General features: G+C 57.8%; 1 protein-coding gene across 1 annotated transcript in view; it reads right to left on the bottom strand.

The window, feature by feature from the left end:
* Positions 1-2,133: 2,133 nt before the first annotated feature.
* Positions 2,134-14,619, bottom strand: part of SEPN1 (selenoprotein N, 1) — a 17,843-nt gene continuing 5,357 nt past the window's right edge. Inside the window, exons 2-12 of the mRNA XM_014546863.1 lie at positions 14,382-14,387; positions 11,820-11,955; positions 9,602-9,814; positions 9,323-9,447; positions 8,683-8,820; positions 7,181-7,262; positions 6,705-6,893; positions 6,021-6,126; positions 4,883-4,995; positions 4,689-4,790; positions 2,134-3,456 (exon numbers count right to left, since the gene is read on the bottom strand). Coding sequence (XP_014402349.1) covers positions 3,286-3,456; positions 4,689-4,790; positions 4,883-4,995; positions 6,021-6,126; positions 6,705-6,893; positions 7,181-7,262; positions 8,683-8,820; positions 9,323-9,447; positions 9,602-9,814; positions 11,820-11,955; positions 14,382-14,387 — 1,381 coding nt within the window. The 3' untranslated portion in view covers positions 2,134-3,285. The remainder of the gene's footprint in view (positions 3,457-4,688; positions 4,791-4,882; positions 4,996-6,020; positions 6,127-6,704; positions 6,894-7,180; positions 7,263-8,682; positions 8,821-9,322; positions 9,448-9,601; positions 9,815-11,819; positions 11,956-14,381; positions 14,388-14,619) is intronic.

The raw sequence follows: 14,619 nt of genomic DNA on the forward strand, positions 1-14,619 counted from the left end.
ATGTGCAGACCCTAGGGAAGGACACGCCCCCCGAGACCACGCCCCCTTCCGGAGCCCGAGGTGTCAGAGGCCTGATTGGTCGCAAAGCCTTCAGGTCTCCGTCTCCTGTCGGCTCTTAGCAGCGGTCCGGCCTCGGGAATCCGAGGTCTGTCGCTGCTGGGCCCCCCAGTTCGGTGGTGTCTACTGTCCCCACCCCGGCAGCAAATTGAGAGCCCCGGCGTTCCAGGCCCTTCGGCGGCAGTTTGCCTTGCATATCGCCCTGGTCCCCCTCACAGCTCATACTTCCCCCAAGACTCCTACAGCCTTCTCTCTGCAAGAATGGGCTTCTCCGACTCCTGCTCTCCAGCGCTTTGTAGCTTTCTCCTGTTTTAGCCTTTATGTATTTTACACACACACACACACACTCTCTCAAGCTATTTTCAGTGACTTTGTTGATCAGATGGGCAGGGTAGATCCCAGAGGCATTGGGAAAGAGAACCACCCACATTCCCACATTCCTTCCATGCCCACTCACCCGGATTCTGATCTCCATGGCATCCAGGCCTGGGTCACATGCCCTCCTCTGACCTCAACACGTGGCTGTGCCTGACACCCAGGTTGCAGTTTTTGGGTCTCAAATCCCTCAAGTCCCAGCTGCCAGGCACAGGCCAGTCACACACGGCCTCCGGTAAGGAGTCCATACTTGCTTTAATGTTCTGCTGTTGCCCTCTTAAAATTTATTATTTTGTGTTTGTTTTTTAAAAGCATTTTCATTTTGCACTGGATCCTGCAAATTATGTGAGGTGGCCTTGGCCAGAGACCTCAGAGGTTGTCCCTGAGCCCTACCATATTTCAAATGATGTTGACTTCTAGGTCCAGCCCTTTTTCCAGGATGGCAAACTGTTGCTTAATCACGGATTTCACTCTCCAGGGCCATGGCAGATCTTGCAAATCCACCCTCGCTGTCTTTCCTGGATGTGGCAGATGCTGCCTGGGTGCCCCGCTCAGGTCCGCTCTACTCTGCCAGTGAATCCATTCCCCAGCTGCTGTGTCAGCTACTCAGCTGCCCCCTGTTCTGGAAAATTGCCCTTGCAGGAGGGAGAATGGAGGCCCCATCCTGGGAAGTTACTCCACCCCCACCCTCCCAGCCAATAACCGACGGATACGGATACGGATACAGGTTACAAAAAGCTGGTTCAACTCTGTGGTGTGGTTTATGCTCCAGAGCCTTTCCCTGTGAGCAGGCCAAGGCCAGGCTTCGACTCTATCCCTGCCCAGCGTTTTTCCTTTCCCCTTTCTGTTTCACTCTTTTTATAGTTTTTTTTCTGAAGTGCACTCCCTCAAAAAATAAAAAATTACCTAGTGCCTGTCTTGAGCTGTGTTTTTAAGACAAGGGGTTCAACTTGATAAACACAGCATCAGATTCTAAATATAGTAAGTTCCACTGGAGGTCCATCACAATATTATTTTCAGAAAGTCACTCAAGCCCATGGTGACAGGTAAGATAGACCCAAAGGCATTCCAGCAGCGTTCCCTACCCCTCTGGCCAGCCAATCCCACAAGAGTCATACCAAGGACAAAACTGAACTGTTAACATCCCACTCAAAGGAAAGGCACTTCAAACCACCCTCGTATCTCCAATTTTATTACAGGACGTGTTGGGGACAGGGAGGAAAGTGGCAGAGGTGTGACAAGAGGGCAGCTGGGGGCCCTCCCCCGCCATGAGCTTTGAGGCACATGGGGGTCAGGCAGAAGCATCTGATGAGGGTGCCGAAAGCCCAAACAATCAGTCCCTTACTGCTTCCTGTGCTTGGAAGCACTGGGAAAGGTTTCGGGTCGGCCCTCCCTGTGAAGGGCATGGAAGAGGTCATGAACTTGGCTGAGCTCGCTAACTCATGCCTCATTTGGTCTTGCCTCCCAGAGGACATGCACTTGGCTGAGCTCGCTAACTCATGCCTCATTTGGTCTAGAGATCAGAAGGGAACGAGACATTTTGGTTTGAAAGGCTTTTTTTTCACCTCGGAGAAAACAGGCAGGGGCGTGGTAAGGGTGCAAAACACCCCGCAAACAGGACTCAGGCTGAATCTCAACTCTACCTCTGAGTGACGCTGGGCAAGTCAGTTTGTTTTCCTGAGACTCGGTTTCTTCATCTGCAAAACGGGAACAATTAATATCCACCTCACAGGCTTGTTGTGAGGATTAAATGAGAAAAGACATGTAATCTTAACAAAGTGCCTCAGCTAGAGAAGGCCTGGGACTGTGTCTGAGGAAGCGCCTGCCTGCCTTCCTCTTCCAGGTTTAAGGGTGGGGAGCAGGCTTGGCTGCAAGGCCTTAGTGAAAGGCCGGGGCCCTCATGGGCTGAGTGGAGAGCAAGGGTGCAAATCCACTCTAGCTGTCTTTCCTGGATGTGGTAGATGCTGTCTTGGTGCCCCACCAGGGGCAGTCAGACCCTCTGACTGTTTTTAAAAAACTAGAAGAGAAGGGAGAGAGGACTGTTTCTTCCCATGGGGGCAACTGCAGGGACATCAAGCTGGGCCCATCTAGGATTTCAGACCCAGCCATCATGCACAGCTGCTGGAGGAAGCCTTTGCCCCTTCCTTCTCCTTAGCACGGGGCTATAAAAAATACCTACAAATGGTGAGAAAGTTCACGTAAAAACACTTTCCTGCATGTATAAAAAAGAGACTGGCCGTGGTCAGTGGCTTGGGATGCGAACTGAGGCCCCAAGCTTGGCCAAGGAGTGTCAACACCCGTCCAGGGGTGGACAAGCTGGTCTGGGCTGCCCTGACAGCCGGACAGCCGGCTGCTCCTTGGCTGGGCTACACTCCGTGGAACTGAGGTCTCGGGGGCAGGAAGCACCACCAGGGCTCTGGTTCCAGCAGTGCTCCTGCCACCCTGTGCCGAGGTGGGTGGGGTGGTGCCTTGGGTCTGGGCCTCAGGGACCCCCTTCCTAAGGGCAGGAGATCTTCCCAGGCAGCTGGCCTCCAGCAAGTCCCCAAACAGGTTTGGGGGCCTCTCATCAAGTCGAATAGACTACACTGGTCTGGGGAGCCAAGGCCTGGGGTGCTGTATGGTTTCTGCTTCTGAAGGAGGGTTCTGCCCAGAGCCTCCAGATGGCTGTCTCTCGCGAGCCTGACCCCCTGGGGAGCGGGCACAGGAGGGCAGCCAGGGCTGTGGCCAGGAAGAAGGCTCCGGACAAAAACAGGAGCACTTCTCTGGCACCCCACCCCACGCCAGGGCTCCTTGCTGGAGGCCTTTCTTCCCAGCTCCTGCCCAGCCCCTTCTCAGGGCCCAGGGGGCGGCGCACTAGGGCTGGAGGAGGGGCAGGCCGCGCCGGAGGCCCTCCTTCAGGAACTGCAGGTAGGTGGCCGTGGACGGGTCTTCAAAGGTGGACGCGAAGCTGAAGGCGTGGTTCTCCACGTCCTCAGGCTTCATGGAGGTGATGTCCAAGAAGTAGTTGGCGTTGATGTGGTGGACCTTGGAGAAAGGCTGGGTGAGGTGCGGGGCCACCCAGGCTCAGAGCCCCCCTGCTCCGTCTGCTCGGCCCCTCGTGGGAGACGTGGCCACTCTCAGGCCTCAACTGCCCTCGCTGAGGCGGACGGCAACCAGGCAGAACCGTCGGAACCGACCCCGGGGCTGGCCGCCTCCCTCTCCTGCCTCTGCTCACACGGGGCCCTCCGACCACAGAGCTCACACACCTCGTCCACTAGCAGAAAACCTAATGCCCTTCAATTCACCTGTCCCTCGCCCCACCCCTTCTCTGCTCCCGTGACCCCTGAACTCTGCTCCCCTCTGTCAGGAAGAGCAGGAGATGCTGAGGCCCAGGCAGACCTCATTTCAAAGCCAGCTACACTGCTTTCCTTTTTTATTTTTTAATTCTCACCCGAGGATATGTTTTTTTTTTCCTTTTTCTTTTTCTTAGAGAGAGGGAGGGAGAGAGAAACATCGATGTGAGAGAGAAACACTGATCAGTTGCTTCCTATACCTGCCCATACGCACTCCGAGCAGGGACTGGACCCAAAACCCAGGTATGTGCCCTGGCCTGGAAGTGAACCTGCAGCCTTTGGGTGTACGGGACGGTGCTCCAACCAGCTAAGCCACCCGGCCAGGGCCCAGCTACACTTCTTACTTGTGCATCTGTCTCCAAATCTCTGGACCTTCTGAGGCTTGGATTCCTTGATTGTAAAGTGGGTGTTTGTAATCATCTAGCTCCCAGAGCTGCTGTGAGAATCCAACTACAGGATGCGCTTGGGTGCTTGTGAGGGGCCCTCAGGGAGAGGTAGGGTCTTGATGTTTGGCTGGGCCTGGGGTGGGGTGGGGGTCCCTGGTCCTCTCTACCTGTCACAAGGCCTGTCCCTCCTCCTTCCATCCCAGGGCTGACCGCAGTGGTCCAGGTGAGCCTTCCCTCCAGGCCACGGTCCTTTCCACGCTGCTGCTACACTGTGCCTACTGCTTCCCGGCCCCCTAGGTGCTGTTGGGGTCCCCCTTCCCATAGGAGCATCCTGACCCCTGCACGAGGCAGGCGGACTGGGCATCAGGATCCCCATTTTACAGATGTGACCACTGAGGCTCAGGCTGGCTAAGAGCCCAGCTAGGAAGTGGTGGAGCCAGACCCGAAGCCTGATGAGGTCTGTGAGCCTGTGCCCCTGGCCGGCTGCTTCCTCTCCCCACAGTGCCAGGCCTGGGCTGGTGGAGGTGGGGTGACCTACCACGGTGCCATTGGGCAGGCAGATCATCATCTCCACGGGGAAGCTGTACTTCTCCAGGTGCAGGTCTGCCAGCTTCTTGTGGGAGGGGTTCTCCCGGTTGTTCTGTGGGGACAGTGGGGCACACCCTGAGGCCTTGGCCCCCAGCATGGTCCTAGGGGCTCCCAAGAGGCTGTTTCCATCCACCCTCTACTCACTCGCAGGTCCTCCAGCTCCTTCACCAGGGACCAGGTGCTAATGAAGCTCTCGTTGAGGAGCGCAAGGATGGGCGAACTTTCCAGGACCGTCTCCCGGAGAGTCCGCCCGGAACCTGTGCAGGGAGAGGCCAGGCCAGGAGAGTGAGGCAACCCCACGTCTCACTGGGCTTCCATCAGCAAACAACCTCATGGACTATGCACCCGGGTGAAATAACAGAGTCTGTAGGTGCTGAATAAATGGCAGCTGTAACATCGAGAACATCCTGGCATCTGGGCTGAGACTTAGGGTGAGCCCTACCCAGGGACCTGTGGTCCCAAATCCACAAAACTGTGCCCCAGGCCTTTGCACAGACTGTTCTTCCACAGAAATACTCTTCCTCCTGTCACTTGACAAACTCCTACTCATCCTCCAGAGTCTCCTCTTAAATGTCACTCCAAGAAGCCTCCCCTGGCGCCCCAGTTACACACCCTCATGCCCCCTGGACCTGCCTGTGTAACGCTCACCAGCCTTGTACTTATTCACTCAGCGTCTGCCTCCTGCTCTACACTGTGCATGCCCCGAGGACAAGGACCACTCTGACTTCCTCACGGCAAGGCCCCCAGCACCCAGCCTAGGGCGGGGCCAGGAGGCCCCCAGGATGTTTGCTCATTGACTGGGCGAGGACGGGCTCGTCGTTTTACTCATCTTCACCCACTGGGTGACACCCAAAGAATCTGGCGCCCAGCAGGCCTTCAGTGAATGCTCTGCATAAGCGAATGCATGCCCTGCCTCTGGCACTGTTCTTGTTATCTCACGTGTGTGCACACTGTGCCGAGCACAGGCACTTTCACAGCCATTTCTCATAACTCCGGGAGCTAAGTGTGTTTCCCTCCTTTACTGTTGAGAAAACAGAGGCGCAGGGAGAAGTCACTTGGCCAAGGGTTCTGAGCTGAAAATGTCTGAGTTGGGCTCAGCTTGTATCCAGCAGCTTCCTCTGAGCTCAGCACAGAAACCTCCCAAGCCCTCACCCGCTGCCCCTGCCCCTGCAGTCCCCTCATGCTCCTACAGGGGAGGCCCAAGGTCTTCGCCTCCTGCACCCCACAAAGTGTGAAGTTTCTCCCGGCCTCCCCTGGGGATGGCCAGGTCTCTCTCACTCACCTCAGCAGGACTGGTCGTCCAGGGCCCCCCACAGCAGGATCGAGTGCACCAGCTTGTTCTTGGCCTTCGCTTGGTCGAAGGCCTCGGTGAATGGCAGGTAGGTGACCTGGGCCAAGCCGAGAGAGAAGCTACTGTGTGCAGCCTGGGTCCCATTCAGGTGCTGAGTGTAATGTGTATGTGTGTATGTGCATGTATAGTGTGCGTGTGCGTGTGTGTGTGTGAGTGTGTGTGTGTGAAGGGGTGCTGCTGAGATGGGGGATACCTCCTCCAAGCTCTGAATGGCAAAGGGAGGCTCCCCGGGCACCACTGGGCCCTGCAGGGAGAAAGCCCAAGAAGCAAGCCCTACACCAGTGATAGCGAACCTTTTGAGCTCGGCGTGTCAGCATTTTGAAAAACCCTAACTTAACTCTGGTGACGTGTCACATATAGAAATTTTTTGATATTTGCAACCATAGTAAAACAAAGATTTATATTTTTGATATTTATTTTATATATTTAAATGCCATTTAACAAAGAAAAATCAACCAAAAAAATGAGTTCGCATGTCACCTCTGACACGCGTGTCATAGGTTCACCATCACTGCTCTACTCATAGCCCAGCGGCCTGTGCCCACCTGCTGCTCCCACAGCTCCAGCCCCCGCCCCATGGATCCTGCCCCTGCCCTCACGCATGCCCAGCCTCACCTTCTTGAAGGGGTACATGGCCACCTCCAGGCGCCGGGCAGCCTCCTCCCAGCTCAGCTCCTGCTGCCACCTGATCTCCTCAAACACAAACTGGAGGGGCTCCCCCGAGGGCAGGCGGCTGTCAATCATGTTGCCATCCTCATCCAGGATCACGGAGGGTATTGAGGGGCCTGTGGCCTCCAGCTCCATCTAGGCCGGAGGTCAGTGAGGGATGACCTCAGTGAGGGAAACGGAGGCCCAGGGAAGGGGGGGCCTGGTCAAGTCTGCGTAGTGAGTCCAGGCCCGTGTCCAGCCAGGGCTCCTTCACTGCGTGAAGCTGCCTGAGGGCCGTGGCGGATGCTGGGTTCTGTGTCCAGAAACAGATGCCAGGAGCTCCGCCCTCCACCCTGCACCGCGCTGAGGCTCCTCGCCAGCTGGGCACCCCCTGCAGCCAAGCCCTGCCTTCCTAGCCGGGTAGGGACCGGGTGTGTGCTCACCTGGGGTATGTAGCCGATGTCCACCTCCATATTGCTGTTCTCACTGGCCCCATACAGCCACTCCATGTCCACATTCAGAGACCTGGGGTCGGGTGAGAGGGTGGCCAGGGCAGAGCACTGTTAGCAAGGCCCACGAACCACATGCCAGACATCATGTTGCTGAAAGCACACAGCTGTCCCGTTTTACAGATGAGGACCCTGAGGCGTGGCAAGCTGAACCCAGGGCTCAGCGCTGCTGGGACTCGGACTGCAGAGCCTGGGCCCTTTCCTCTCCCTGGGCAGCTCTCCCTAAGACGGCAACCGCAGCCCCTCCAGTGGCCCAGCCTTCACCGTTCACCAAGGGCTTTCCCATCCGCGACTCTTGTATTGCCCTCGACCCCTCCAGGCAGAGGTCACCAGTGCATCCCCCAGGACACAGTGGAGTGGAGTGAAAACCTGGCACAGTCTGGCCTGACCAGGTGCCACCTGCAGGTCTGCCACATGGGGGCGCCCGAGGACTGACAGCCAACCACTTTGGTCACAGTGAGCTGGGTGCCCTCGGAGGGGTCAGCAGTCCCTGGGCCGGGTCATTTGCCCCCCTCATTCTGTTTCATCCAGTCAGGACCCCCACCTTCAGCCCTGGGGTGGAGGCAGTGTGGCTGGGCTGAGCCGGTGAAACACACTGCTGAGCAGCGGGAGGAGGACTAAAAGGAGTGCTAGGTAGCCACTCTGCTCCTGGGGCCACTTTCTCTTCCCAGGTTATCCCGACCACCCCCTCACCCCTGCCAGCCTCCTGTCTAGAAAACGAGGGACCTGAGGCCCAGAGAGGGCCAGGGCCTTGCCCACAGACACGCAGTCCGCTGGTGTCACGGCTGAAACTTAACTCTGGCCTCCCTGCTCCCAGCCCACGTTGTATCCCTGTACAGTCACTAAGCAGCCACTTGGGAATCAGGAAAGACCTGAAACCAGGGACCTCCAGGTCCCCTGCCCCCCCGACAAGAGGGTGACCCTGAGCCAGTTGGGCAGGTTGGCAGTGGCTGGCACAGAGCCATCCCAGGAGCCCCCTGAGACCCGGTGGTGGCAACTACTGGCAGTGAGGGCCTGCTGTCCTCAGGCCTTTGCCTGTGCTGTTCCCTCTGCCTGGATAAACCCTCCTCACCCCCCAGGTCTCTGCTTAGATGCCCCTTTCTCTGAGAAGCCTCTAGATCTCAACCAGTCGAGCCCCTGCCCACCTGCTGGCCTCCCCGAGGGTGGTCTGAGAGGCTGTGGTTATGGTCAGCATTATGAGGGTGGGGCGGCTCCAGCTGCACTGGGTCCCGGGCACAGAGTTGGTGGGCCAGGCCCTGCAGCACCTGGGACGCGCTTGTCAAGGGATGAAATGACCCTCCTCAAGCTGCCTCTTCCTGGTCAGCTCCAGGTCCCTCCCGAGAGAGGGGGCTCTGGGAGCAAAGGGGCAGAGACTGAGGGGCCTCTGGGCACCTGCTTCCAACCCTGGAGCTGGAGGCTTGGGCCCAAGTTCCCACCTGTGGTTGGGCACGAAGAGCCGGAAGTCACGCACGTGGGTGGCATCTTTGGAGAGGACGATGTGGCCGGTGAACTGGCCGGGCGAGAACCAGAAGGGGAAGTCGGGCGGCTCACTGAGCTGGAACTCGGCGTGGATCCTGGGGGGAAGGAGCCCAGCTGGGAGCAGGCCTCCCACAGCTGCCCCAAAGCCTGGGACCCAGGCTCTGTGTTGGGGACAGGGCTGGGCAGGGGGCCAGGACAGTGTGGGGCAGGGAGAAGGCACGGGCCTCCAAGCACCACCCATCCCCAGGGCCTGGTTCACATGCTGACTTCGGAAGCCTTGCCCGACCCTCCTCTGAGCTCACACAGTCTGTGTGTGTGACTGGCGTCACAGTTCCATACACCCCTCTTCTGTGTGGGTGACCATCACAGCCCAGCCCTGTGCTAAGCGCGCTCTGTGCACTTTCCTCCTGGGAGGAGGTCACCACCTCCCAGATCCTCACAGGAGGAAGCTGAGGCTCAGAGAGTCCAAGACCCAGGGTGCTCAGTGGGGGAGGGGGGCTCTGAGCCAGGCCTGCCTTCTGCTTGCTGAGCCCCTGTGCGGCCTGGAGCCCCAGGTCCCGAGAGGGAGGGAAAGACAGGGCTGCGAGGGCTGCTCACCGGAACATCACGGTGTAGTAGAAGTCGCTGACCGCTGTCACACAGGCGACTGCCCCCTGCGGGGCAAAGCGGGTCTTCACGAAGGGCCGCGGGTGGAACATGCTCAGGAGCCGGTGGATGATGACCTAGGGCAGCGCAGCGGGACCGGGTGGCTGTGGGCCCTGCAGGCCTGGGGTTCAGGGTGGAGGTGGGTCTGGAGGGAGGTGGACAGCAGGGGGTAGGCCTGGCACAGGGTCCGGTGCAGACTGGGCGGGGTGCAGGGCCCAGGGCTCCCCTCACCTCCTTTCCCTTGGGTGGTGGCGGGTAGAAGCGGTTGTTGGACAAATAGCCAGTGAAGACGCTCAGCTCACTGGGGATGATCCACCAGGGCTCGCCCAGCTCTGCCTGGCCCCGCGGGGGGAGGAAGGGCCGGAAGTGGCGGGCGGCAAACTGTGCACGCGGCAAGGCTGCGGTTGTCCAGTTGCGGAGGCCAGACAGGGCCAGACGGGAGACCTGGGGCGGGAAAGCCGAAGCTCTGGGGCAGGGGCACCACGACTTTGGGGTCCCTGTCCCATGTGTGGAGGGGGCTAAGGTCAGAGTTTGGGTTTGGAGCCAAGTCTGAGGAGAGAGGCAGTCACCACTTTTAGGGGGAGGAAAGGCCATCCCCAGAGAGTGCCCTGGGCCACCCTGGCTGGGTACCCGGCTCACTTCTATCTGATGGGCCGACAGGCAGGGAGCATGAGGGCCAGAGACTGTGCAGGCCAGTCCGCACACCGGCCTGGAGTGGAGCATGCAGGCCCCCTGAGTACCCCCTTCGGCTGCTCCTCCCGCCCTGGGCTACAGGGGCTGTCCCTTCCCACCGAGGACTCAGCCCACGACAGTGAGTGCCTGGCTCCCCTGGGACACTCAGCCACCAGGAAGCTGCCTCTGTCTTTTTTAAAAAAATATATTTTATTGATTTTTGACAGAGAGGAAGGGAGAGGGATAGAGAGTTAGAAACATCGATGAGAGAAACATCGATCAGCTGCCTCCTGCACACTCCCCACTGGGGATGTGCCCGTAACCAAGGTACATGCCCTTGACCGGAATCGAACCCGGGACCCTTCAGTCCTCAGGCCGACGCTCTAACCACTGAGCCAAACCGGTCAGGCGCTGCTTCTGTCTTTGACAGCAGCAGGTCCCTTTCCTGTCCCCACCTCGATGGCGATGGCGGTGGGTGGGGGCACAGGCTCAGAGAGAAGCGGAACTGGGAAGAGAGGGGCAGGGAGCTCCCACTGAGGGAGACGGACAGGCAGGTCCTCACAGCAGCACTGGCTGTGCAGGGCCAGGCATTGCCCGCCCGCTGGGTCCTGCTCACAGGGTCCCGCTCACTGGCTGGCAAGCCCCGCAGGGGAGCTGCCTGCAAAAGGGGCTGGGCTCTGCGGGGCTCTGCGAGGGGGGCGGGCTGGGGGTGCTGCTCCTCCCCCATCTCCCCTGTAAGTGCAGGTTCTCACTGCTCTGCAGGGGATTCATTTGCTCATTTAGCTTCAACCCAACTCTAGGCTCATCACCACCAAACCCATCTCCACCCAGAACTTGGCATGGAAGGTCAAACCTGTGCTTCAAACCACTTACTGGACTCCCCCCTGACATCCCCGAAGTGCCTCAACCTCAATCTGTCCAAACTGCCCCCATCTGTCTCCACCAGACCTGCTTCCCTCCTCCGGTCCATGGGGCTAACGGCCACCACCCACCTGGCCGCCCGCCAGAAGCCTGAGTCATCCTCCCAGTCACTTCCCATGAGTGGCCACGCCCTGCACCTCCCCGCCCTGCGCCTCCCGCCCGCAGCCTCCAGGCTGTCCTTCCTCCATCACCTGCTCCCAGGGTCCTCATCCGGGATGTTTAGGTCCCATCATGGGCTTGGACCTTTCCACAGGGCCTCGGGCCCGAGCGGGGCTGGTCAGGAAAGCGTTTGTCAGGCATCCTGCCCACCCCACAGCCCCTGTCAGGGGCAGAACCTCAGGTCTGCGTCATCAGAGTTCAACGGAGCACCTGTCAGGTGCTAGGGGCCTGGGGATGGGGTGCAAACGTGGGGGACACAGGCCTGGCCCTCAGCAAGCACCGCCTGCGGGGAAACGACTGCCCTGCAGAGAGCAATGATCTAGTGAGGCAGCTGCACCAACAGTCCCTAGTGCACTCGCTGTGTCCTCCAACCAGGTCCTTCCTGCCTCTGCCTCACCTGGCCAACCCTCCTCCTCCCGCATCCTGTCAGGCGTCACTGCCCCAGGAAGCCCTCCCAGATCCCCACCTGGGTTCCAGGCTGACGCTTATCCCTCCTGCCTCCCCCACCAGACTGTGTGCCTGGACCGCAGGGATGGCATCGCACCCGCTTCTGGACCCCCAGGGCCTGGCACACGGGGTGCACAGAGAGCAGCTGATAAAGGCAGACGGAAAGAGAAGGAAAGATGAACACAGCCCCATTCCCAGGCGGCGAGTGCACACAGATGGCCCTCCTATCTAAGGCCCCACCCCAACTCACCCCTAGGAACCCATCTTTGCTCTTGGTCATGGACTCCGGGAGCAGAGGCTGGAATCGGGCTTCTATGGTGAGTGTCTCCTCGCTGGGGTCAGGGGGCAGCTCCTCCTCCTCGTAGCTGGTTGTAGGAGTTGACCCTACGAGACACAGATGGAGAGGCCCTGCCCGTAGGCATCCACTCTGGCCAGTGACTCAGGGAACTACGCCTGGAGCTGGGGGGGGGGGCGGGTAACAGTTAACAATCGCCCAAGTAAGAACCAACATGTGTCACATTTTAGTTTCAGAGTAGCCCTGTGAGGCAGATACCGTTACTACCAACTCCTGTTTTATGATTGAGAAACTGGAGGCTCAGAGAGGTGATATCACTTCTTCAAAGTCACACAGCGAGGTAGTGGGAGAGTCAGGATTCAAACCCAGGCCTGTTTCACTCCACACCCACGATGAACCACGACCCTCTTCGGGGGAAGTTAAGATCTCAGAGCCTCAGTTTCCTCAAAGAAACAGAATCAGGCCAACTTCGGTGTCATAGAAAGAGCACTGGTCTGGCAGTGAGGAGACTCGCTTCCCCCTGATCCCCTGGGTAGCATCATTTCCACCTTTGTATGAGGAGGGCTGGACTGGCGGTGGCTGGCCTTGATTTCCCAGATCTCTTCCTGCTCAGAGATGGGCCGACTAAGTCTGTAACCTTCCAAGTGTAGAAGGAGTCATGATGGAGGTTTAAGGGAGAAAGGAAGCCTATTTCAAAGGAGGTGACAAATAGAAGGGCAGGGCCTCAGGACACAGAATGGAATAAAGCAGCGGTGGGTGCTGTCACACCTGCTCTCCCAGGGCAGGTTCCTGGGAGGGGCCGTGCGCGGCATCTGCTGACAGACTGCATGGGTGCGTTCGAAGCAGTTCTTAACCGGGATCATCAGAATCCCCCAGGATGCTTTCTACACTTACAGATGCCCAGGGCCCATCTCAGACCTACTGAGCAGGAATCCGGAGGGGCTGGAATCAGCAAACTGCTCTTTAATTGGCACTCCCAGGGCTCCTGATGCAAACCCCCGTCCTACAGAATCACTGCTATTTCTGCATTTGTAAGTCCATGCGGCAAATCTTCCCTAAAAACGGCAACCTGGGGACCTCCGAGGCGGGGACAGTAGGAATGAGCAGGGTTATTAGTCTGCTTGCTTATTTTACTGTTGTCCCAGATTATTATTAATAATAAGGCCCAGCATTTTATGGCCCTTTCGTTTTTTAATAAAAAGTTTTATTTCCTGACTTATAAGTAACAGTTGCTCATTCTAGACAGCTTGTAAAACTTTTAAGGTATAAAGCAGAAAATTAAACACTCATAAATGTACCAACTAGAGAGACTGTTGGCCCCTTGTCACTGCTTAGAGTTGGTGTTTCGTGTTTTTGTTTTTGTTTTTGAATTTTGTCTTCCCAAAACTTGGTCTAGTTTTGCACTCACGGTGGCCTCAAAGGTAAGGGGATTCATTTTAAAAAAATTAAAATGGCCCCCAAGCCCAGTAGGCTTGGCCAGCATGTCATTACTCTTGCTCACTGGCCATAAAAAAGGACGAGGAGGTGGCCGTGTGGCTGCGTGGCTGCGTGTGGAATTAAGAGGTTGGAGCCAACCCGCAGGGGGCCGACCCGCATACCCGCCGTCTGCTTTTACCACAGAACTGACTGTCACGAAGACACTGGCCCATGTCTGCCCGGCGAATTAGCAGTTCTCCTCCGACGCTTCTCCTCGGGCAGTGACCACAGCCCCCAGGACCCAGAAAGCTCACCACGGGCTTTGGTGCTTACTCACCGGAGAGCAGCTGGCATCGCTCTTGCCTTTCCCATCCATTGACCTCCTTACACTGGGCCGCTTGGGTAACAAGTAGGTGCCCAAGATCGTAAGTTCAAGAAATGTCACCAGAAATGGACACAGAGGTTGGGGTGGTGATGAGAGAGCATTTTAAAATTCACTAGGAGCCTGGTACATGAATTCATGCATGCGTGGGGTCCCTTGGCCTGGCCGGCGATTGGGCCGATCGGGGTGTTGCCCAGTCCCAGTCAGGACCCCTGGGGCCGGCCAGCTGTGGGGGAGGGACCGTGGGAGATTGGCCGGCCACAGGAGTTTGGCTGTGGGAGCTCACTGACCAACAGGGGGCAGCTCTTGCATTGAGCGTCTGCCCCCTGGTAGTCAGTGCGCATCATAGCAACCGGTCGTTGGTCATTCGGTCGCTTAGGCTTCTATGTATATAGATTAGATGTTTCAGGCCTTCATCTTTACAAAACACAACAATTACGAAAACCCAACAACCACAGGTCACAGCCGGGCAAAAATGGGTAGCGAGATGGGACAGGCATCCGGCAGCACCTAAGAGTTTTATGTTCAGTAAAATAATCAGAATAGCTCCTATGGCCTATCTACTGCTCACCAGCCACTGCTGATACTCTCTCTAATCCTGAAATCTGTGAGCTGGGGCAGGACCTGGAGCCGATGTCCCTGCTCTGCACCTTCCAGCTGGGGCCGGTGAGCCTCCCTGTGCCCCAGGCTCCCAACCTGTACCCATGGGGATGTGACGGGTCAGCCTCACAGGCATTGCAAAGAGTAAAGAGAGAACTCACAGGAGGTGCTTGAAGCCATGTTGGCCCCGAGGAAGTGGCCAGGGGATGCTAGCTAGTCGTGTGTGAGTGTGTGTGTGTGAGTGTGAGTGTGTGTGTGAATTCACACGTGAGGAGGACAGATTGGAGTGTATGTGAGTGTGTGTGTGTGTGAGAGTGTGTGTGTGTGTGTGTGTGTGTGTGTGTGAGTGTGTGTGAG

This window comes from Myotis brandtii, unplaced genomic scaffold (genome assembly GCF_000412655.1).
Source record: "Myotis brandtii unplaced genomic scaffold, ASM41265v1 scaffold456, whole genome shotgun sequence".
Classification (NCBI taxonomy): domain Eukaryota; kingdom Metazoa; phylum Chordata; class Mammalia; order Chiroptera; family Vespertilionidae; genus Myotis; species Myotis brandtii.